The following is a 24,285-nucleotide window of genomic DNA, read 5'->3' on the forward strand; positions in this document are numbered from 1 at the left end:
TTATGTAGGATTATAAAAAATAACGCAGACAAAAAAATGGACTCCAAAATTAAAATATGGGGAAATTTGAGTAGAAACAGAAACATAGAAGACTGACGGCAGAAAAAGACCTCATGGTCCATCTAGTCTGCCCTTATACTATTTTCTGTATTTTATCTGGAAAAAAATGGAAACGTTATTGTGGGGAAAAGGATACTGTATTAGGGAAAAGTTCGCTAAAAGAATGTGCTAGGAAAAGGTTTGTATAAAATTAGTTAACATAAGAATGAACTAATACTAATGCACATTACACAGATCACTAATCCACACATCCCTCTTAAGGCTGTAACTTAAGCACATTACTCGTAGATTACAAGCAGCAGAAATTGCTTTTGTAAGATATATGTGTTTTGTGCATACCTCTAAAATGTTATATGTAAAGTGACCTTTATATTGAAGATATTGCTGCAGATCAGGTATTTGAAAGAATGATTATTTTATTTATTTATTTTATTTTATTGTTTTGTCAAGTATGTATTGGTGGTATACAAACGGTGATGGGCTACCAAAATTTTTATTACCACACCATGGGCATGGCTTATGCATTTTGTTTCAACATCTTTCAGTGCAAACTGGGTGCTCTGGAGTGGAGCTCCAAATTTTGCTATCGGAACTGCGTTCCTGGCTGTTCCCATAGGAGCCCATTACTGTATACAAATGTTTATATATATGATACTAGTAAAAAAGAAACATTATGACAGAGGACGGAAGGCACACTGGTGCACTTATGCTTGCCCCTTACTGACCTCTTAGGAATCGGGAGAGGTCAACAGTGGATAGTCTAAGGGTAAAGTTTTGGAGGTTAGGTGATGAAACTACAGAGTAAGGTAGTGAGTTCCATGCATCAACTACTCGGTTACTAAAGTCGTATTTCCTGCAGTCTAGTTTAGTGCAGTTTACTTTAAGTTTGTAACTGTCGTGTGCTCGTGTGTTGTTGTGGTTGAATCTGAAGTAGTCATTGACAGGAAGGACATTGTAGCAGATGATTTTATGGGCTATGCTTAGGTTGTGTTTAAGGTGACGTAGTTCTAAGCTTTCTAAAACCTAGGCTTGGAAGTCTAGTTATGTAGGATATTTTGTAGCGAATGAAGTTAAAATTAAATTAAATTAAAAGTTAAAATTAAAAGTTAAAAATCTCTACGTTTTTTGTAGGAGATTTTTAAATGGTCTTGCTTATTTAGCATGCCCTATACTTGAAATCAAGAAAGTATTTTAAACAGGATGTAACAGAAAACACTGTGTGTAAAAATGAAAAATAAAATGCTTTTGGGTTCACCTAAGGTAAATCTTTTCATCTTTACCAGGATCAAATGCTCATCAAATTGCCTTGATTCATGACAACTGAGAAATAAATATGTCAGTTAAATGTTGTATTCTCGGCTAAAAAAAGGAATTGTTTTTGATTCCTTGATTGGATATTTCCAATTTGGACTTAACTGCTTTTGTCAGAGGCAAAATTTTAAATAGACAAGTTTCAGGTATCGTCATGTTTTCTCTTTTATTTTCAATTCCATTCCTTGTTTGTCATTGCTAGATATTTTTTTTTTGCTTTTTATATCCATCAGACATAAGCTGTCATATTTAGGCTGTATTTTTTAAAAGGGAAAATCTTAGAAACCAAATTGAATTAATGTCACAAAAAGGAGTAATAAATTAGCAAACGTGTGAATTGAAAATTTGAATTATCCTGCCATTCCTTATACTAATTTTTCCTACAAGTGTATAACTACAATAAACATATAACTCTGAATTACTACACTAATTATGCAGAAACAAAATACATTTACTCAAAAAGGTAGTTTTTTAAAAATTATTCTCTGTTGCAGCTGGGATGTTTGAGAAGGTTTTTATTACTGAATTTATTATTGCTAGTATGAGTTTGAGTGCATGATTTATAATATACAGCTGTTAATCCTTAATTAAGGTACATTAAAACAGCAACCAGACAAAATTAAATGTTTTTATGGAACTGGAATATTGGACAATGCTAGAAAGTGGCTGTATTCTCAGCTTTCAGTATAAATTCATAATGATACTTAGAAGTGCAAAATCTCGGTATCACTTATAGATAGTCCTCAATGCGCACCTATTTATTTAGTGATTAAAGTTTACAGCACTGAAAACTTACAAACTGTTTTCACACTTACAATGGTCCTCACAGTCCCATGATCAAAATTTGAGTATTTGGCAATTGACATCTATTTCCATCAGCTGAGCATCGTTGTCTCATATGATTGCCATTAGCAACCTTCCCATCTAACTTTCAACATAAGAACTTAAGAAGAGCCATGCTGAATCAGGCCAAAGCCCATCGAGTCCAGCATTCTGTGTCACACAGTGGCCCACCAATTGTCCATTGGAATCTTGAGCAGAAAGAGAAGGCAACACCCTCCCTTTCCCCTGACCCCCAACAAGTGGTACTCAAGGGAATCCTGCCTGCCTCAACCAACATAGAGGCAGCACTTGGACATCCATTTCAATAACCATCTATATGCTTGGCATCCATGAATCTGTCTAATCATGCCTTGAAGCTATCAAGGCTGACAGCTGTCACGACCACTTCTGGAAGTGAATTCCATAAACCAACGACCCTCTGGGTGAAGAAACAACAAACAAAGTCAACAGGGAAAGTGGAATTTGCTTAACAACCACGAGCTTCACTAAACAACTGTAGTGATTCCCTTAATAACCATGACACGAAAGGTCATAAAATTGGTCACAACCCACTCACAACTGCCTTGCTTAGCAAGAGAAAATCTGGTTCCAATTGTAGTTGTCAGTCAAGGATTACCTGTATTCAGTAATGGGCAGCCAAAATCTTTAGTGCCAGGTTGAGGGTGTGGCTTATTTTGTGGGTGTGGCTTAATGGTCATGTGATTGGGTACGAGTGGCTTGCCAGCCGTGTGACCAGGTGGGAGTGGCTTGAACAATCATTATCGTTCAAATGAACTGTTAAGTCCTTGACTTACAACCTTGTCAGTTATATGTGTCACTCACTGGGGTGATAATTTGCTTTGCGTTTCCCGCACTCTCCTTCCTGGATTGTCCCCCCATCTCAGGCTGGGGAGCTAGGTGAAGAGGGTGCTGTCAGAAGCATAAATGCTGCCAGCGCCGCTTCCACCCATGCCTTCTGCTTGCACCTAAGGCAGGAGGTGGCCGCGTGAGGCTGGAAGGGAGCCAGGCAGGAGAGAGGGAAGCTCATCCCAGGCCAGGAAGGAGGAAAGAGGAAAAAAGCAAGGAGCACAGACACAGCAGCAGGGAAAAAAAGAAGAGCCGAACCAAGATCATTAATCCAAGAAGTGACAGCTGCTGATCAGCTGGAGCTGCACACACATCTTCATTTCCGCCAGTGGAACTACGTTCCACCCCGTCCTGCCTGTTGCCCACCCCTGCCTGTATTGTTTAGGCTTTAGGTTTGAAGAAGGATTAAATTCATAAAATTAAAACTCTGGAATGGGCCATGTAGCCCCTTGAAATTATACTGTACTAACTATAGGAATCCAAATTAAAAATCCCCAACCAGAGTTGTCAAACCTCGGGGGAAGGGAGTTCATCTTCTTTCTGGAAATAATTTCTGATCTTTCTGTTAAGATTTTTTTTCCCTATTCAGATCTTCCTTCATGTTACTCATGACAATTAATTTAGAATGATAAACAACCCACCTTGAATTGCCATCATTTTAATTATTTAAAGAGCACTTTCATATCTTCTAATAGTCCTTTGATCTCTTTTAATCAAACTTAATTTCTAGATGCCTGATCATCAACCTTTTTTGAGACTACAGTGATCCCTCGAGTATCGCGAGGGTTCCGTTCCAAGACCCCTCGCGAGAATCGATTTTTCGCGATGTAGGTTTGCGGAAGTAAAAACACCATCTGCGCATGCGGGCCCTTTTTTTCATGGCCGCACATGCGCAGATGGTGGAGTTTGCGTGGGCGGCGGGCGGCACCCAGGGAAGGTTCCTTCGGCCGCCCAGCAGCTGATCTGCTCTGCAGCGCGGCAGCAGCGAGGAGCCGAAGATGGGGTTTCCCCGTTGCCCAGGCAAAGGGGAAACCCCATCTTCGGCTCCTCGCTGCTGCTGCGCTGCGGAGCAGATCAGCTGCTGGGCGGCCGAAGGAACCTTCCCTGGGTCTTCCCGCCGCCCAGGCAAAGAGGAAACCCCAAGATCGCTTGCCGCTTGCCCGTCACCCGCCCGCTCACTTGCCGCTTTCCTGTTCACCCCGCCCGCCCGGCTGCTCGCTTGCCGCTTGTCCGTTCACCCGCCTGCCCGGCTGCTCGCTTGCCGCTTGCCCATCACCCGCCCACCCAGCCGCTCGCTTGCCACTTGCCGCTTGCCCGTTCACCTGCCCGCCCGGCTGCTTGCTTGCCGCTCGAGAGCAAGAGGGGGAGAGATAGAGAAAGAGAGAGAAGGAAAGAAAGAGATGAGAGAGGGAGGAAGAGAGTGAGAGAGGAAGAAGCAAGATAGAGAAAGAGAGAGAAAAAGAAAGATGAGAAAGGAAAGGAGTGACATCATCGGGTGGAAAAATCGCGATATAGCGTTTCGCGAAGATTGAGATCGCGAAAATCGAGGGATCACTGTATTCTGATTTGTTTCATTCTTGCAGTGGGAGAAAGTGCTCTCAGCTGTAAAGAACAGAAATCTATTTACAATTGTTATCTTACTGACAGTAATAATGTGCTACAGGTAAAAAGTTGCGAGCATGAAAACAGCTGTTCTTACATAATTTTGGGGCACTAAAAACATTTTTTAAAAAAAAAATGTATATTGGCTTTAGTTTTTATGATATAAACAACCAACTAATGAAATGGAAAATCGCCACACGTACCAAGATGATGCAATATTAGCTAATACTACATCATCAAATTCTATAAAAGTCACAGTATCTGTTGCTTGGCGAGTTAGGCACCATCTTTAAACATTGTTTTATGCTAGTAGATTTAGTTATGCCTTGAACTTGTTTAAATAAAGCAGATAATTTCTGCTGTATTTGCGATGAAGTTACTTTTGCATCCCAAAAACGAAGGATCACAACCGTGATTAAGAAGGCCTGCAACTTGTTATTTTGGTTGCAAAATAGGAGACCTGAACAAAAACTGGGTGCCCCACGTATGCTGTAATTCATGTGGATCGGGACTTGTCCAATGGTTGAGTGAGAATAAGGCTCCTATGCCTTTCGCAGTGCCAATGATTTGGGGAGAGCCAACAGGTCATGCCAGTAATTGTTATTTTTGTATGGTGCCTCCAATTGAGAAATGTCTTACTTACTTACATCAACCAGACAGTGTCACTTGGCAGGGCCTTCTCTGTGGGGGCCCTGGCCCTCTGGAATCAGCTCCACCCAGAGATTCGTACTGCCCCCATCCTCCTCGCATTCCACAAGAATCTGAAAAACTATTTATGTCGTCAGGCTTGGAGTCACTAGACCCTAGCTTCTGGCCAACGAATATGTGATAGGTTTGTGGTTTGAATCTGAATGAATTATTTTTAATGTTTTAGTCTTTTTAGAATGGTTTTAAAGCAGTTATTTATATTAATTGGATTTCAGTTGTGTTATTGTATATTGTGTTATGATACGTTGTGAGCCGCCCTGAGTCCACGGAGAGGGGCGGCATACAAGTCAAATAAATAAATGAATGAATGAATGAATGAATGAATGAATACAATACAATACAATACAATACAATACAATACATTACTTCATGTATTCACTGTTGCAAATACAATTCACTTAATTTAAATAAAAATATACGGGTTTATATATACGTTTTAAGTTTTGGCGCATTATTTGCATATAGCCTGTAGTTGGAAAATGTAAAATGTCCGTTGCATGAAAACTAGAGCCAACTAACAAATTTCATTATTTTGCTAGAATTGAGCATGTAAAATTCATTAATAAATGACACATTTCATTTCTAAAACTAAAAAAAAATGGAAAATTTGTAAAACAATTAGATCTATTGATTAGTGGGATCTGTTTCTTTATTTATTTCTCAAAATAAAAATGTAGATTTTTTTAAAAAAAAATAGGAATAATCACCCAAAGAAAACTATTCAATATTGTTGTTCTGTCTTAAACTTCATCGCTACATTTTTAAATGTTACCTTTGACTATTTTTCAGATGATAGTTTATTGCACTGGGCTTCCCCCCCCTAAGAAAAACAGTTTATAAATAAAATATATATTCCCCCTCCCAAATAAATAAAGCAATTAAATAAACAAAATAACACTTGATCAAAACATGACAAAATGCGATCTATGCTTTATGACAAGCTTTCATAAACAATTATACAATGCTACAGACAGACTTTAAAGACAGGTGGATATTGCTGTGAAAGTGTCATAAGTTACAGGTGTGAAAATGACTTGCCCAGTATAAAAAAACCTGTAAATTAAAAGAAACCAGGTGGGAACTTTTGCCATATATGTTTGTTTTTCATAATATGATTATCCAAACAAATAGATTCAAGGGTATGAGAATTTGATGATTCATTCTCCTGTTTCTTAATACTATTTTTGGGAAGGTAACAGCCCCACAGTTATAGTTTATGGATAAATAGTCCACTACCTGCCTGAGGCTCTCTGATAGATAGATAGATAGATAGATAGATAGATAGATAGATAGATAGATAGATAGATAGATAGATAGATATTTGACTGAGTGGTTCAGTTGACTATCTAATGAGATCAGTACTTTTTTCCAAAGTTATTTCATCTGATGATTTAAGGGTCCATCATTGTCTTACCGTCCTTTCTATAGTAAAAAGAAAACCCCTTTTTTTAGTATCTGCACTGGTAGTCCTCTTAATGCTTAACTTTGATTACAAATATAATAGAGGTTTGTTATTTGGGAATTTCACCTTTCAGTGGTGAAGAAAAGAGAAAGAGTAGAAGACAATAGTGTAAATAACAGTAGGGTAAATAACAATACTGATACTGATACAATTTTTGTTACACCTTATTCTTTAAAAAGTTAATATTTATTGCTTCAAAAGTAGAATATGAATATTATACTAAATCTTTTGACTTTTATTCCCCCTTCCCTAGGTGAATATGGTCATGTCTCTTCTAGGAATGTTCTGCCCGACTTTGTTTGATGTCATCAGCAGCCTTGAAAATTATCACCCCCGAATCGCTTTACGGTGGCAGCTGGGACGCATCTTTGCTCTTTTCCTGGGCAACTTGTATACCTTCATTATCGCTCTCATGGATGAAATCAACCTCAAGGCAAGTACAGTGATACCTCGTCTTACAAACCCCTCGTCATACAAATTTTTCAAGATACAAACCCGGGGTTTAAGATTTTTTTGCCTCTTCTTCCAAACTATTTTCACCTTACAAACCCAAGCCGCCACCACTGGGATGCCCCACCTCCGGACTTCTGTTGCCAGCGAAGTGCCCGTTTTTGCACTGCTGCGATTCCCCTGAGGCTCCCCTCCATGGGAAACACCACCTCTGGACTTCCGTGTTTTTGTGATGCTGCAGGGGAATCCCAGCAGCACAAAAACGGGTGCTTCACTGGCAACGGAGGTACGGAGGTGGGTTTTCCCAGTGAGGGGAGCCTCAGCAAAATCACAGCATCACAAAAACATAGAAGTCCGGAGGTGGGGTTTCCCATGGAGGGGAGCTTCAGGGGAATCCCAGCAGCACAAAAACGGGTGCTTCACTGGCAACGGAGGTCCGGAGGTGGGTTTTCCCAGTGAGGGGAGCCTCAGCAAAATCACAGCATCACAAAAACATAGAAGTCCGGAGGTGGGGTTTCCCATGGAGGGGAGCCTCAGGGGAATCCCAGCAGTGCAAAAATGGGCACTTTGGCTGGCAAAAGGGGTGAGTTTTGGGCTTGCATGCATTAATCGCTTTTCCATTGATTCCTATGGGAAACATTGTTTCGTCTTACAAACTTTTCACCTTACAAACCTCCTCCCGGAACCAATTAAGTTTGTAAGATGATGTATCACTGTATTTTGCTTCCTATATTTTCGGCTTTCTAGAAAGAGTTTCTAGTCTAATGTTTTAAATTTCAGAAGTTATAAAGATATTGTCAGCCCCGCTATGTTTCATCTCTCTACTACGTGTCAGCTGTCATAGTAACAGGGGGCATATGAGGGATTTGGGATGGGAAGGTTCTGGAGGACCGTGTTAACTTTAGTTTCCCTGTTAACTTTTGATTTCCTGGAGAAGAGGTGAGAAGAAAGTTCTGTTAGAAGATGCATTCCATAAGTATAACATGGGGGTGGAGATACGTCCACCTGACAAAGATGGACAATGGGGATTGGCTGTTTTCCAAGGGGGGCCAAGTGGGATTTTTTGATATGAGCAACTAATGCGCCTTTTTCTTTGGTTCAAAAGGGTCTCTGAGTTTTATTTTTCTTAAATTCTGATTGAAGCTAACCTGACAGATATATTTATTAATGCCACAAACCAACCAATGGAATGTTAATTACTCCAAGGAATAGGGTGGCATAGAAACCAACCAACCAACCAACCAACCAACCAACCAACCAACCAACCAACCAACCAAACAAACAAACAAACAAACAAGTAAATAAATAAGGATTATTTGCTTTAATTGCAAATCATTCAGGCCAAATTGAACTGGAATACAAATGTCATATCTTGGATTTTGAGTTGCTAGAAAGGAAATGATTCTTATTGTCGGAAGGGCATATAGTGTATTTGGTTTTAAATTCAAATATTTGTAGAAAAGGTTTAAACACACATTATATTTCTAGGCAGCTGATTTTAATCATAGCAAAAAATAGCAGTCTTCTGATGCCTTATGTGCTTTCTGGAACTGAATTCTGTTTGTGAAATGTTATTCTCAGCTACTGTGTAATATATGCATGATTTCCTAGATGCAGGTGAAATGTAATTTTGCATTTCATTTCCCCTACATTTCACTGCTTATAACTCCCATGTTTCCATCAAACAATATATATATGTACCTGGCTTAACTCAAAACAGTGGTCATACACCATACTTAATTTTTTTTGTCAGACCTGTCACAATGTGATCTCGGGTGGCGAGGGGGACAAACTATCTTTGTTCCCTGTCATGTTCAAATCACATCCTGGTGACTTGAGATTCTCTCATGTTATCTTCCTTTCCAGGGAGATAGGACCAATTTGATTGGTGACTGATGGACTCATAGGATTCCAAAGAAAACTAGAAATTTTATTCGAACTTCTGTTGCCCAGTCTTGCCAACGCCATGGATAGAATCATGCCTATATGACTTCTCTTGGCCCATCACTCTCTGCATTCCTTGTAGTTTATGGAGTAGTTGAGGAAGCTGAAAATGGTCGAGAGATCTAGAATGCTACTGGAGGAAGACAAGGGATGAATCAAGAATTGGAGCCATTATTAAGGCCTGTCTTGTGGCATTTACAACAGTGAAACATCAATGTTTCTCTGCTCTTATTGCATCCGCGGAGAATCTTCCAGTGGCCTTGTTTTGGGTTATCTGGACCCTCCTGAGTAAGGGAGGTTTAGAAATTTATCTTCAGGGCTTCAGTGAAGAATTTTCAGCTCACCTAGTTGGACAAAATCACACAGGTCCATTCTCAGTTACTCCAGATCCTTGGAAAATTTGATTCCTTTACCAATATAGGCAACCTGACTCTGTTGTTGTTGTTGTTGCTATTATTATTATTATTATTATTATTATTATTATTATTATTATTTATTAGATTTGTATGCTGCCCCTCTCCACAGACTCGGGGTGGCTTACAGCAATGATAAAAACAATATACGGTAACAAATCTAATATTAAAGTTTAAAATAACAATTTTATATTAAAAAGCCTAAAACCACCAGTATATAAAAAAGCATACACACAAACATATCATACATACAGCTACATAGGCAAGGGGGGATGTCTCAGTCCCCCATCCCTGATGGCAGAGGTGGGTTTTAAGAAGTTTACGAAAGGCAAGGAGGGTGGGGGCAGTCTTGATCTCTATGGGGAGCTGGTTCCAGCGGGTTGGGGCCGCCACAGAGAAGGCTCTTCCCCTGGGTCCTGCCAGACGACATTGTTTAGTCGACGGGACCCAGAGAAGGCCAACTCTGTGGGACCCAACTGGCTGCTGCGATTTGTGCGGCAGAAGGCGGTCTCGCAGATATCCTGGTCCGGTGCCATAAAGGGCTTTATAGGTCATAACCAACACTTTGAATTGTGACCGGAAACTGATTGGCAACCAATGCAGACTGCGGAGTGTTGGAGTAACATGGGCATACCTAGGGAAGCCCATGATTGCTCTCGCAGCTGCATTCTGCACTATTATTATTATTATTATTATTATTATTATTATTATTATTATACTTACTTACTTACTTACTTACTTACTTACTTACTTACTTACTTACTTACTTACTTCACATTATTATTACTAAGTGATAAATGGAGAGGTGGGTATCTATTGAGGTTTTTTTAGTGAAATAATCTGAAAACTAATATTTTATATTTTTCTTTTCTTCGGTCATGTATGATTCTGGGAGACTGCTTGGTAAAGTCCCTGCAGTTTCCTTGGCAAGGTTTTTCAGAAATAGTTTTCCATTGCTTCCTTCCTAAGGCTGGGAGAAAGTGATCATTCCAAGGTCCCCTTCATGTTCAAGATTAAAACTCACAGTCTCCTGGTTTCTACCCTGATGCCTTAACGATCACACAAAACTGCCTCTCCCTTTCTATGTTATAGGTTTTTTTCACACTGCCTCTGAATTGTATTAATTAATATGATTTGTGATCCAGGAGCGGAAATGAGTCTTCTCTTTTTTTAGCTGGATGAAGAGAAGATTGTAAAACAGAACATGACCATCTGGCTTGCTAGTTTGTTCAATGGAACGCTGCCAGAAAACATCACAACTCCCCCTGCTCAAGTCAACCCTGCAGATGTTCCCAGAGGTCCTTGTTGGGAAACCATGGTTGGTCAGGTAAAGCAGGCCTTATACTGAAGTCACTTTTGTTTGCTTATCATTAAGTTGCTTCTGCAAATTCTTATCATAATTTCCCTGGTGAAATCACTTTAAGTGGTGCTGAACAGCAAGAGAAGGAAAATACAATTGGGGAGTGAATAGAATAGAATAGAATAGAATAGAATAGAATAGAATTTTTTTATTGGCCACGTGTGATTGGACACACAAGGAATTTGTCTTGGTGCATATGCTCTCACTGTACATAAAAGAAATGATACATTCATCAAGAATTGGAGAGTAAATAGAATAGAATGGAATGGAATAGAATAGAATAGAATTCTTTATTGGCCATGTGTGATTGGACACACAAGGAATTTGTCTTGGTGCATATGCTCTCATTGTACATAAAAGAAATGATACGTTCATCAAGAATCATAAGGTACAACACTTAATTATATTCTGGTTCAGCAGCGGGTTCCTCCTGTTTCCATACCGGTTGCTGTGTGCGCATTGTGATGCTTCGTGTGTATGCGCGCGTTGCTACGCTTGTGTGCGTGCATCCCCTCATGCAATTTTGCTCCCCATGCATGTCGAGAAGCAACAAAGATCCAAAAAATAGTAAAAAAATGGTGTCGCCCGTGGACCAGAAAAGACAGCACTGGAGCTGTTGCGGGCAAATTGCACAATCGTCGATCTATTATCGGACTATTGCATTGGGGCACACTGGTAGGAACCCACCTCTGGTCTGGGTATAAATAAGAAATCAAATCATATTAGGAACCAGTCAATATAAATCATAGGGATATAAGGAACAAAGTTACAGTTACATATACAGTTACATAATACATAGCAACGTATTAATGTACCTAGGAAAATTAATCTAAATGAATCTATTTTTTGAGAGTATAGTGTCATAAAGAAACTGTACTCCTGAATTTTTTCGAATGAGTCTGCTTACTCCAAGCCGTGTAACAATTTTAGAATTATTTATTTTATTTTATGTATGTAAATTTTAGTGAAACTCAGGAAATAAATTTGATAAATAAGAAATAAATTTATTTATTTATTTATTTATTACTTAGATTTGTATGCCGCCCCTTTCCGAAGACTCGGGGCGGCTCACAACATGTAAAAACAAATCATAAGCAATCAGACAAATTTAAAATATTTAAATATTTAAAAAACCCCATATGCTAACAGTCACACACACAGACATACCATGCATAAATTAAATGTGCCCAGGGGGAGATGTTTCAGTTCCCCCATGCCTGACGGCAAAGGTGGGTTTTAAGGAGTTTACGGAAGGCAGGAAGAGTAGGGGCAGTTCTAATCTCCGGGGGGAGTTGGTTCCAGAGGGCCGGGGCCGCCACAGAGAAGGCTCTTCCCCTGGGGCCCGCCAACCGACATTGTTTAGTTGACGGGACCCGGAGAAGGCCCACTCTGTGGGACCTAATCGGTCGCTGTATTGTAGGCCCACACAACCAAACCCACATGTGTAAGATTCAAGCTAACTACTACTTTACTTAAATCAGAGGTGTCCAACCTTGGCAACATGCTTGGCTGGTGGATTTTGAGAGTCGAAATTCACAAATGTGAAAGTTGCTAAGGTTGTTGGCTATCCCTGACTTAAATGAAAAATGGGGGTGGGGGGACAGAAGCGAACCAGTCCAGTAAAAAAAAGTAATGCACATTTCTTTTCCTAAATAAAGACAGAAAACATTTTTTTTCCTTGCAGGAATTTGTGCGATTAACAGTTTCTGACACCGTGACAACCTACATCACAATTTTAATTGGCGATTTCCTAAAAGCCGTTTTTGTCAGGGTATTCAATCACTGCTGGTGTTGGGACTTGGAATATGGCTTTGTAAGTATTGACACATTGGCTTTATTTTATTTATTTAATTTACATAACCATTCAACTTGCAAGCCCTGCAACCTTTCAGCACTGGGTGGCTGAAAACAAATTTTGCTGGGCTGCGAAGGACAAATCCTTCTGAAATAATTATTATGAGAAAATTAAGAAAATTGTTATTATACCTTACAGGCTGAGATAAGAGTTTTATATGGTACCATTGAGTTAAAAGTGCCAGATTTATTCCTACACCCAACAAATCCAACTTAATTGCCTTCTTTTGGTGGAAAGGATGTGAGAAAGCAAAACATTTGTATTAATGTCAGTTGAAGCTCCCCTGCTCTCCCCATTTTACATTTTTACTAGAAAAAGATTTAAGCTCAGATTGCATATGGATATAAGATATAAATCTTATCTCAGTTTTTTAATTTATTTCTTTATATCCCACCTTTATTACTTTACAAATAACATATCAAACATACCTTTCTAGACCTATTTTCCCTACAACAACAACAGCAAGAACCCTGTGCGGTTGGAATGAGAGAGAATGACTGGCCCAAGGTAATTGGCTTTTATGCCTAAGGAAGGACTAGAACTTACGGACTCCTGGTTTCTAGCCTGGTGCCTTAACCGCTAGACCAAACTGGCCCTGCACAGTATTTCTTGAAAAAATGAACTTCCATGTGAGCAAATAAGGAAATAAAGAGAAAATATGTAGATGATTATACCAGTAGGATTAGTAACTTGATATAGAGCTTACCTGTAGAATCTCTTTGGAAACTTTCAGAATGGTATAGTGAGATAACTCTTCTCTTTATGTGTTTACGTGTTCAAACACCCCAATGCAGAATGCTTTGTCCAGCAAGATAGTTAAAAAGTGAATAAAAGAAAGAGGAAGAAGAGATGGGGAAATGGTTGGCATTCACATGATGGAATATATATAAAAACAAAGAGTACTTATTGGAATGAAATTACAGTGGTACCTCTACTTACAAACGCCTCTACTTACAAACTTTTCTAGATAAGAACTGGGTGTTCAATATTTTTTTGCCTCTTCTCAAGAAACATTTTCCACTTACAAACCCGAGCCTCCGAAACTGTAACTGGAAATGGCAAGGAGGAGCCTCTGTGGGGCCTCTCTAGGAATCTCCTGAAAGGAAACAGGGCCAGAAATGGCAGGGAGAAGCCTCTGTGGGGCCTCTCTAGGAATCTCCTGAGAGGAAACAGGGGAGAAGCCTCTGTGGGGCCTCTCTAGGAATCTCCTGGGAGGAAACAGGGCCGGAAAAGGCAGGGAGAAGCCTCCGTGGGGCCTCTCTAGGAATCTCCTGAGAGGAAACAGGGGAGAAGCCTCTGTGGGGTCTCTCTAGGAATCTCCTGGGAAGAAACAGGGCCTCCACCCTCCCTGTGGTTTCCCCAATCGCGCACATTCTTTACTTTTTACATTGATTCCTATGGGAAAAATTGCTTCTTCTTACAAACTTTTCTATTTAAGAACCTGGTCATGGAACGAATTAAGTTCGTAAGTAGAGGTACCACTGTAATACTAATACTAATTAATAATAGCAGTTTGCAAAGTGTAGTGGATCATTCAGCCTGACCTTAAATTGAGGTTTGAGCCAAAAGCCACACTTAAAATTTCAAAAGCATTACGTTTTATAGCCTGTATCTTGATGCCCCCCCCCCATACCCCTCCTATCGGATACTGATCTGATCACAGCTATTCCGTAACATCTCAGAGACAACAGCATCTCAGACATGTTCATCAACACCTTCCCATTATTGCCCGTTAAATATTTTGCAAGCACAGCATTTTCTTATCTCTCTTGCCTTGGCATTAAGGAATGTTCCTTTTAGTTGGGCCCCTTTCTAACTAACAAAAAAATATCAGTTCAGCATGTATTTTCTCCAAGTATCTTAAAGCAACTAACAATTAACAATTTCAGCCTGGAAGGGACCCTCCAGGTCAACCAGTCCAACCCCCTTGCCCAAGCAGAATTAAATCTCCTATATTTATATAAATTTCTATATACTATTTTATTTTTGAATTTTCTTATATCCTATAGTACTAGCAAATTGTAGTGATCTTCCATTTCCTGAAACTGAAACCTGTATTTCAGATTTTAGGTACTATGTTCATTTCACTCTTCTTTGAAATACATATTGCATAAAACTATTACTGCTTTTCCTCTTTAATGATGCCAAATGAATCAAGGATAATCAGTCTGATTCCTTATTTGAGATGTAACATCAGTACATTTAGTTCAGTTTTTGGCATGGCATTTAAGGGATATATATATCCCTTAAAGGCCGAAATGGGACCATCCTAGTCTCCCTTAATTTTAAAAATTCCAGCTAAAAAAACATTTGACATATATATATATATGTATATATATGTGTGTACATATATATCTTTTCGTAGATTTTCGCGGGTACAGGTATGACGGTCTTGGTATATTCGGGTTTCTTCCCGTGTAGGATTTGGAAATTTCTGGCGACGTTTCGATGAGGTCCCACTCATCATCCTCAGGCTGGTGTTTCTGTCCTTGTTCTAAGGCGAACACTGCGAGACCTAAGCTGCCTTCCTTCTATAAATACTGGTGGCTGGGTGTGGTTTGATGGCTCAGCAATTGCCTGCTGTGTAGAAACTTCCTGGTGAGTCAGTGGGGTAACATCTGGGGTCGTTGATGTAGCTGAAGTATGCTGATTAGTTAATGGTTGTTGATTAGGCGTGATATCCTGAGTAGTTGAAGATTGCAGGCTACTTGATTGTTTGATTGTAAAACAATTGTTTGATTGTAAAACAATCAAGTAGCCTGCAAGCTTCAACTACTCAGGATATCATGCCTAATCAACAACCATTAACTAATCAGCATACTTCAGCTACATCAACGACCCCACTGACTCACCAGGAAGTTTCTACACAGCAGGCACTTGCTGAGCCATCAAACCTTAGAACAAGGACAGAAACACCAGCCTGAAGATGATGAGTGGGACCTCATCGAAACGTCGCCAGAAATTTCCTGCCTTGTAAGGCAGAGAATTATCCTTTAGGCTACAGTATCCAATCCCTTCAGCTCTGCACCAGGGAAGGGTTACATATTTTTGCGTCGAATCACCCTGGTGTATTGAAGGAACATCACAGCTCCTTATTTGCCTCTCAGCCCAATCCAGGGCCATTTCCAAGGCAGTTAATTTTATTGATAGCCGACAATTCTATCTGTATGTGTCACATGTTTTTTTTGATGAATTAGAAAATTAAGGGAGACTAGGATAGATCTATTTCGGCCTTATTTTGGCCTTATCAGCTAGCCATACCCACTGGGACTATATAGACAGATGTTTGTCAAGCCCAAATTTGCCAATCAGAATGCAGAATTCTGGAAGTTAAAGTACATACGTTTTAAGATGAGAAACGTTTTAGGTTGAGAAACAATGATATATTTTGTTTGGATTCTGTGTTTTTAAAAGTTGGGTGACAAGTAGATGTAGCAGGTGGAAGAATTTTTTTTTAAAATCCCCAACACTTAAACTGTAAACTGACAAAAATCTCCATTTGTGGATTTTTAAAAAAGATTTTTTTAAATCCTGCTGTTATTATCCTTCCTCCTCTTACATTTCCCACAACAACAAAACTGTGAGGTGAGTTGAGGTAAGACTGTTACAAAACTACCCAGCAACTTTCATGTCTAAGGCAGGACTAGATGTTATCTGCTGCTTTTTAACATGGTGCCTTAGCCATTATTTCTTTCTACTTATTTTGTCTCCATCATGCAGGTGTGAAAAGTAAAGACTCTTCTAGAAATTTGTGATAACTAGTCAGGATTATTTACACATTTTTCTTATCTGCCAAAACCCATTTTTAACTTGACATGCTTAGATAGGTTCTGCCCTCATTTCTGGATTGAACATAATAAATCCTTGTGGATTGATCTTAAAGCAGGTTAAAAAGGAAGTCATTACTAGTTTTTAGAGAAATTCAGGAAAAACAATGCTACATGGCAGATGTGGGAGGGGAAATGTCCCCACCTTCCTGTTCTGTCTGGGTGCCCCCAGACTTCAACACCAACTGGAAAAAACAGCCAGACATGCTGGTACAAACAAAGGCACTTTATAGTTTGAAAAATAAACACAGAGAAAAACCTGTTCTTCCCAACAGGCAGGCTATGAGACTTCCCGGCAGAATCCTGATGGCCAGACAATACAGCAGACTTCTTGCTGGCACACCCACCACTGTAGAGAATAAGACCCACACCTTTCCCCCCCAAGGTTTCAGTATTCAAAGTCACAAACCAGAATTCCAAGACGCCAAAGATCACAGCCAGGTCCCAGGACTCCCAAAGATAATACTCCACAAGCCAGGAAGGGTGGGTCTGCCTTTTCAGCCTTTCCAGAGAGCACCACACCCAAACCCAGCTGTTGCCTCTTTAGTGCTGAAAGTACCTGGCTAATTGTCCCCTTCGTTGTGTTGCTCTTCTCTGCCGGAGATTGATGATTGCTTGTGCATTTTCATCTAAGGAATCCAGGCTGCTTGCTGGGGAGAGCTCCCTCTCGGGGGACTCTGGCTGTCCTCCCTCTCCCTCAGCCTGAGATTCCTCTTCCCCGTCTGCCTGAACCTCCTGTTCCTCATCCTCCCCCTCTGAGCAGGAAGCCGGCAGAGGATCAGCCGTTCCCTGAGGGGCCTCAGACGGAATCACAACACTTCCAATCCACATCATTTAATAATAGAGGTGTCCTTAAGGTACCATAAAGATCATGGCCACAACAGTGCTATTGAAACATTACAATGCCCACAAAAAATAGTCTCCATTGTACTATTGTGGCTGCCATTTGCCCTTTCCCCCTCTTCAAATCCTTCAAATAATCCCGGTCAAGACTGTTTTGAAATTGTAATATTTGATTGACTTGTTTGACAGCCTCTCTATGAACGATAAATAATATATTTATAGTGTGTTCCTAGTTTTTTAAAACTAGAGCCTTAAAGAAATCTGTATACTGTACTTAAACAGATCTATCAACATAATGCAAAATCAGGCTTTAAAATATATACCTTCGAGTAACAAATCATTTTTCAACAATATGTGTTGGCACCAAGAAAACCCTAATGCAAAACAATTGCAGTGGAATAATTTTGATTTTCACATCTTCCTAAGTGGTGTTCCTGTACAAATCTAAGTAAAAATCTGTTCTTTCTTCTTAGCCTTCGTATTCTGAATTTGACATTAGTGGAAATGTGCTCGGTCTGATCTTCAATCAAGGCATGATCTGGTCAGTGCAACTTGGGAGATGCAAAAGATCCCAAAAAAGATTCTGTAGAGGATACAACATGGGAATAGGAGTATATAACATGAGAGTGAATTGTTTGTTCAGTCTCTAGATTTGGGCACACAATCACAGTTCTATTCTGGCTTTGGGGTCTCCATTTCATGATGCCAATTTGACTTTTGTAGGACCTGAAATTCCCTGCTGGGTGTGATGAAATAATCTAGTATAAACTGGGTACAGGGTCTGGTTCTGCCTCTGAGGTTAGAAAGTTATTGGTTGGCATCTTTCAAAGAAAAGCCATTCCCTCCTTCCAAGTAATTTCATACCACTGTTTTCATTCATTAACCAGTTGAAGTTACAAAATGCAACGTTAATTCTGTTCCAAAGATCTTGCATATTGGTCACAGCATTTCTCTATAAATGGAACTTCTTCCTTCTGTGATTTACTTTTCTGTGCTTCCATTGTCTTATGAATGTGACTGGCAATGTTCATGGCAACTATTAATAAATAGTTTATAATCAGTGCTGCTGCTGACATTTGCTTTGCCCTTGAGGGTAAAACCTTAGGAACTCAGTAGATACAATGATGTGTTATAATTGCAAGTTCTGTTTTCATTTTTCAAGATGATTCCCAGACTTCAAAGTCTACCATACTGACTGCTGTGATTGGCTCGCATCTGGTTCCTTTGGTCACAGACTTCGAGGAGAATAAACTGGGTCCATCTGGATATCATAGGCCAGTGTGTTTACCAGAGGAATTGGAAAGTGAAAGTGAGGGAGAGTTAAGGCCTGGGGAACCTCCAGAGACTGCAGAACCCCCAGGTGTGGTAAGATTTGAGTCAGATGAGGAGGGGGATATTGTGGACCCCATATTAGATGTCAGGGTAAGAAGAATGCAGGGGAGACAAGAATATATCTGGTAACGTAGGTTAGGCATTGAATACTTCTATGCACAGCTTGTCATAACTGATAGTATAAAAGGGAGGATTATGGGAAACCTTGGTACAGAAGTTCAACATTCCTAAATAGAGAGAGAGAACTAGTAGCTGAAGAATCTCTCTTAAACCCTTCTGCAATCCTGTAATACTGTTTTTTGAAGGCATTTTTTGAGTCAATGCCAAAAACTAATGACTTGAATTTATTACCTTTTGTTGAATGCTCGTTATTAACTATGCTGATAACAGTGGACTTTTGGCAGTCGAACTGAGATTCTTGTGATTTCATTGCTCTTTCCAGCAAGCCACTAGTTTATAAAAACAGAGCAAACACAACTCTCTTCCAGCACTGATGATATGCCCTATTTGGGTCATGAAATGTTTGCAAATAAACCCAGAGACCACCAAGGACAAGTTCAATTCTGAGCTATAAATATTCTCTCCAATTGGCAGATCTCTTCTCACTTTGCTCCTTTACACAAGGAAAGGGATTGGCTATAACACAAAGTCGCTTTTGTTAAGACAGACTTTACTAGAACATTAGTAGATTCTGTTATTTCAGAGAGAACTTCAAAAGAAAAGTGGACCATCTCCTCTGAAGGCTGTCACTTACCAAGTGGTGTAAAGATCGGCAAAAGACATAAGAAAGTAAACTGAGCTTGGATTTTCACCCCCACTCTCCTTCCTGGCAAGTAGACTTGTCCAGGAGAGCTTTCACAGGACTAAGTAGGGCTGAAACTTTGGCATATTGATTGGATGGCAGCTATTAGTCCACATATCTTCTGGGTAAATTTTTCTGCCAGGCGGATTTATTGTTGGCATGCTACATGCTAATGGTAAGCAGGTCTAAAACAAGTTGCAAATAGATTACAGGTAACCCTCAGCGTCCCACCACAATTGAGCCCAACATTAAGTAAGATAGTTGTTAAGTGAGTTTTGCTCTGTTTTACAACTTTTACATCTCCATTTTCCATTTCAGTTGTTAAGTGAATCACCACCATTGTTAATAACGTGGTTGTTAAGTGAACTGGCTTCCGGACTGAATTTGCATGTCAGAAGGTTGCAAAAAGTGATCACATGACCCTAGGACTCTGCAACCGTCATAAATACTAGGGTTTGAATTTTGATCACATGACCACAGAGAGGATGAGATAATGATCATACATTTTAAAAAGTCACTTTTTAGAATGTGGTTGTAACTTTGAACCACACGAATCCCCTCAAGTCTTCGGAGAGGGTGGCAAATTAATAATAATAATAATAATAATAATAATAATAATAATAATAATAATAATAATAAGTCTTCGGAGAGAGGCGGCATACAAATCTAAGTAATTAATAATAATAATAATAATAATAATAATAATAATAATAATAATAATAATAATAATATCATCTCCGAGACCGCCTTCTGCAACATGAATCCCAGCGACCGATGAAGTCCCACAGAGTTGGCCTTCTCCGCGTCCCGTCGACTAAACAATGTCGTTAGGTGGGCCCCAGGGGAAGAGCCTTCTCTGTGGCGGCCCCGGCCCTCTGGAACCAACTCTCCCCAGAGATTAGAATTGCCCCCACCTTCCCTGTCTTTCGTAAACTATTGAAGACTCATTTATACCGCCAGGCATGGGGAAGTTGAGATATTCCTTCCCCCTAGGCCATTACAAGTTATGCATGGTATGTCTGTGTGTATGTTTGATTTTATAATAAGGGATTTTAGTTGTTTTATTATTGGATTGTCACATGCTGTTTTTATCATTGTTGTTAGCCGCCCTGAGTCTACGGAGAGGGGCGGCATACAAATCCAATTATTTATTTGTTTGTTTGTTTGTTTGTTTGTTTGTTTGTTTGTTTGTTTGTTTATTTATTTATTTATTTATTTATTTATTTATTTATTTATTTATTTATTTATTTATTTATTTATTTATTTATTTATTTATTTATTTATTTATTTATTTATTTATTTATTTATTTATTTATTTATTTATTTATTTATTTATTTGACTTCTATGCCGCTCAGTCCTGAAGAACTCAGGGCGGCTTACAAAATACTATGATACAATACAAAAAGATACAAGCAATAAAAAGAAGTTGAATATAATCTCTAAAACTAACCCTTTATATTAAAAAAGCAGTCAAACCTTATACATACACACCATTCATAAAGTTACTAAATGAATGGTTGTAAATCGAGAACGACCTATAAAAACCACTACTCCCTCCCCCCCACCGAGCCTTTCATTTTTCTGACTATCCCTGTTTCTTCACATTCTGACCTCCTCTTTTCTTTCTCCTCCTGCAGCCAGTCTTGTTAGAGGCCTGAATCGCTCACATCCAAAAATCTTCCAAAACCAGCCTCTTCGAAACTAAACTAAGGGCAGTATGTGCCTTAGGACTCAGGCTGCCTTCGCTTGCTTTAACCTCACTTAAACTCAGAATGTTCATATTCCCCATAGAAGCTGGGTGGTGAACTACTAAAATTCCCTAAGCAACTGAACAATTATATGCTGATATTGGAATAGGTCAGCCAGAATTAGCAATCCCATCAATCACTTCTAGAACAATTTGGCACAGACCTTCTCATATTTTAATGAACATCGATGCTGTTGTGAACTTATTTAGACACTTCACCTATGCTGTTCAGGTAATGCGTTTAGAAAAAAGTTGTGAGGTGTATTATTTTGTCTCCCTTTCAGCGCTCAACATATTGACATAAGGGACCCCAATATTCTGGCATCAGGTTTATGATGACTTGTGAGGCTACATATTTGTGACAAGAAATTTTATATCTGTTTTCCAAAATTAGACATTAACTATTAAAACAAGGGGATGATTTTCTTGAATTTGATTCAATGCCTAAGAAAATATTAATCATATTGGAGAATATTTGTACCTCAGGGTTGAAATTATTATTATTATTATTATTATTATTATTATTATTATTATTATTATTATTATTATTTAATTGGACTTGTATGCCGCCCCTCTCCATGGACTTGGAGCGGCTCACAATATATAGCGAAACACAACAGTACAGTTATCCAATTAATATACTAAAAAGTTCTTAAAATTCTAACTTTAAAAACATTCATTTTCATTCATTCAGCAATCACACTAACAACATTTGCTGGACAGGGGATGTCTCCAGGCCTGGCGGCAAAGATGTATTTTTAAACTCTTGCAGAAGGCAAGGAGGGTGGGGGAAGTGCGAATCTCTGGGGGGAGCTGATTCCAGAGGGCCGGGGCCACCACAGAGAAGGCTCTTCCCCTAGGTCCCACCAGTCGACATTGTTTGTTCGACGGGACCCTAAGGAGACCAACTCTGTGGGACCTCATCATTCGCTGGGATTCATGCTGCAGAAGGCGATCTCGGAGATGATATTATTATTATTATTATTATTATTATTATTGTTGTTGTTGTTGTTGTTTTGTTATTATTATTATTATTATTATTATTATTATTATTATTATTATTATTATTAATTTGCCACCCCTCTCCAAAGACTTGAGCTTGGTTGTTTCCTTGCATATGTTTCATTACCAAACCAAGTAACATTATCAGGGCCAAGGACAGATAGAACCAAGTTTAGAGAGTACCAAGGACCCCCTCATAAATTATGTCAAAATCCAGTGTCTAGTGTCCTTCCTCACCCTCATCTCTTTTGTAAGGAATGGCATTTCAGCTCTGTCACATCTCAGTCTGCTTTGCACAATTTTATTACTACACAGGAGAGAAAAGGAACAAACACCACTTAGTGTAATCTAACTATGTTACAATATCAATGTGTTACCTATAGTGATTGATTGAAATATATACCTTCTTAAGGAACATTGTCTTAAGGTTCTCTGTGTCAGCTGCCATAAATAAAAGTGAAATGTATTGCTCTTGTTAAAGATTTCTATTTTTATTGGAGACCACATTCATTCCTAATTTCAGCCAGTTGTTACATACAGCTGCTCCCGATTTGGCCCAGTTCTACGAACCGGTAGCGCCAGTGGCAGGAGGCTCCGCCCACTTGCCTGGGATGCTTCAAACTGATAGTAACGGGTTTTAGAACCCACTACTGTACATAATGGTACTTAATGAGAGAGGAGGGACTATTCTCAAAGGCTACTACTGGTGATCCAGATGGCAGTCACAGTCACACATTGAAACCCTAGATTTTAATTTTTATTTTCTCCTCTTCTCTTATGCTGAAGCTTCAAGTAGACCAGTCAGAGCTAAAAGTGACTATGGCACATGAATTATTTTTCTTATTTTCCTTGCCCAGTTTTTTTAAACTTACCTCTGTCCCCTTTTCTTAATCTTCCTCTTGCCTTCCTTTTCTTTATTTTCTTTCTTTCTTTCTTTCTTTCTTTCTTTCTTTCTTTCTTTCTTTCTTTCTTTCTTTATTGGATTTGTATGCCGCCTCTCTCCGGAGACTCGGGGCGGCTAACAGCAATAATAAGACAGCATATAATAATAATCCAATACTAAAAACAATTAAAAACCCATTATAAAAAAACCCAAACAGACATACAGACATACCATGCATAAAATTGTAAAGGCCTAGGGGGAAAGGGTATCTCAATTCCCCCATGCCTGGCGGCAGAGGTGGGTTTTAAGTAGCTTACGAAAGGCAAGGAGGGTGGGGGCAATTCTAATCTCTGGGGAGAGTTGGTTCCAGAGGGCCGGGGCTGCCACAGAGAAGGCTCTTCCCCTGGGTCCCGCCAAGCAGCATTGTTTAGTTGACGGGACCCGGAGAAGACCCACCCTGTGGGACATAACTGGTCGCTGGGATTCGTGCAGCAGAAGGCGGTCCCGGAGATAATCTGGTCCGGTGCCATGAAGGGCTTTATTTTCCTCTCCTATTCTCTTTCTCCTGACTTACACTTACCATGTTTTCCCGAAAATAAGACCTTGTCTTATTTCTTTTTTGAACCCTAAAATAAGTGCTTGGCCTTATTGCCATGCACTCAAAAGCCCAATTGGGATTATTATCAGGGGATGTCTTATTGGGGGGGGGGAACAGGGTAGTGGATTGCCAAGAGAAACAATTCTAAGGTATTTTGAAATGAAACTTCATGTCCTAACCTCTTCTAAAAATGAGCAGCTCCTATTAATTTGTCCACCCTATTGATTGGTATGATACTTGGAAATCTCCATTTGCAGGAATAAATAGTGGTCTGTGAAAGCAGTTTAAAAATTTCTTTGTTTAACAAAAAGCTGGCATGTCCAGTTTCGTCAACATAGTTTTTATTTATTTGCTTGAACCTTCTGTCCATTTATTTCAATCACAAAATCTAAAGTA

At 39.4% G+C, this 24,285-nt stretch overlaps 1 protein-coding gene across 1 annotated transcript in view; it reads left to right on the forward strand.

The window, feature by feature from the left end:
* TMC1 (transmembrane channel like 1) overlaps positions 1-24,285 on the forward strand; it is a 142,984-nt gene that overhangs the window by 101,847 nt on the left and 16,852 nt on the right. The window contains exons 15-18 of the mRNA XM_070736891.1: positions 7,086-7,265; positions 10,814-10,966; positions 12,684-12,812; positions 17,998-18,065. Of these exons, the coding sequence (XP_070592992.1) occupies positions 7,086-7,265; positions 10,814-10,966; positions 12,684-12,812; positions 17,998-18,065 (530 nt within the window). The remainder of the gene's footprint in view (positions 1-7,085; positions 7,266-10,813; positions 10,967-12,683; positions 12,813-17,997; positions 18,066-24,285) is intronic.

The sequence above is a fragment of the Erythrolamprus reginae genome, chromosome 2, assembly GCF_031021105.1.
Source record: "Erythrolamprus reginae isolate rEryReg1 chromosome 2, rEryReg1.hap1, whole genome shotgun sequence".
Classification (NCBI taxonomy): domain Eukaryota; kingdom Metazoa; phylum Chordata; class Lepidosauria; order Squamata; family Dipsadidae; genus Erythrolamprus; species Erythrolamprus reginae.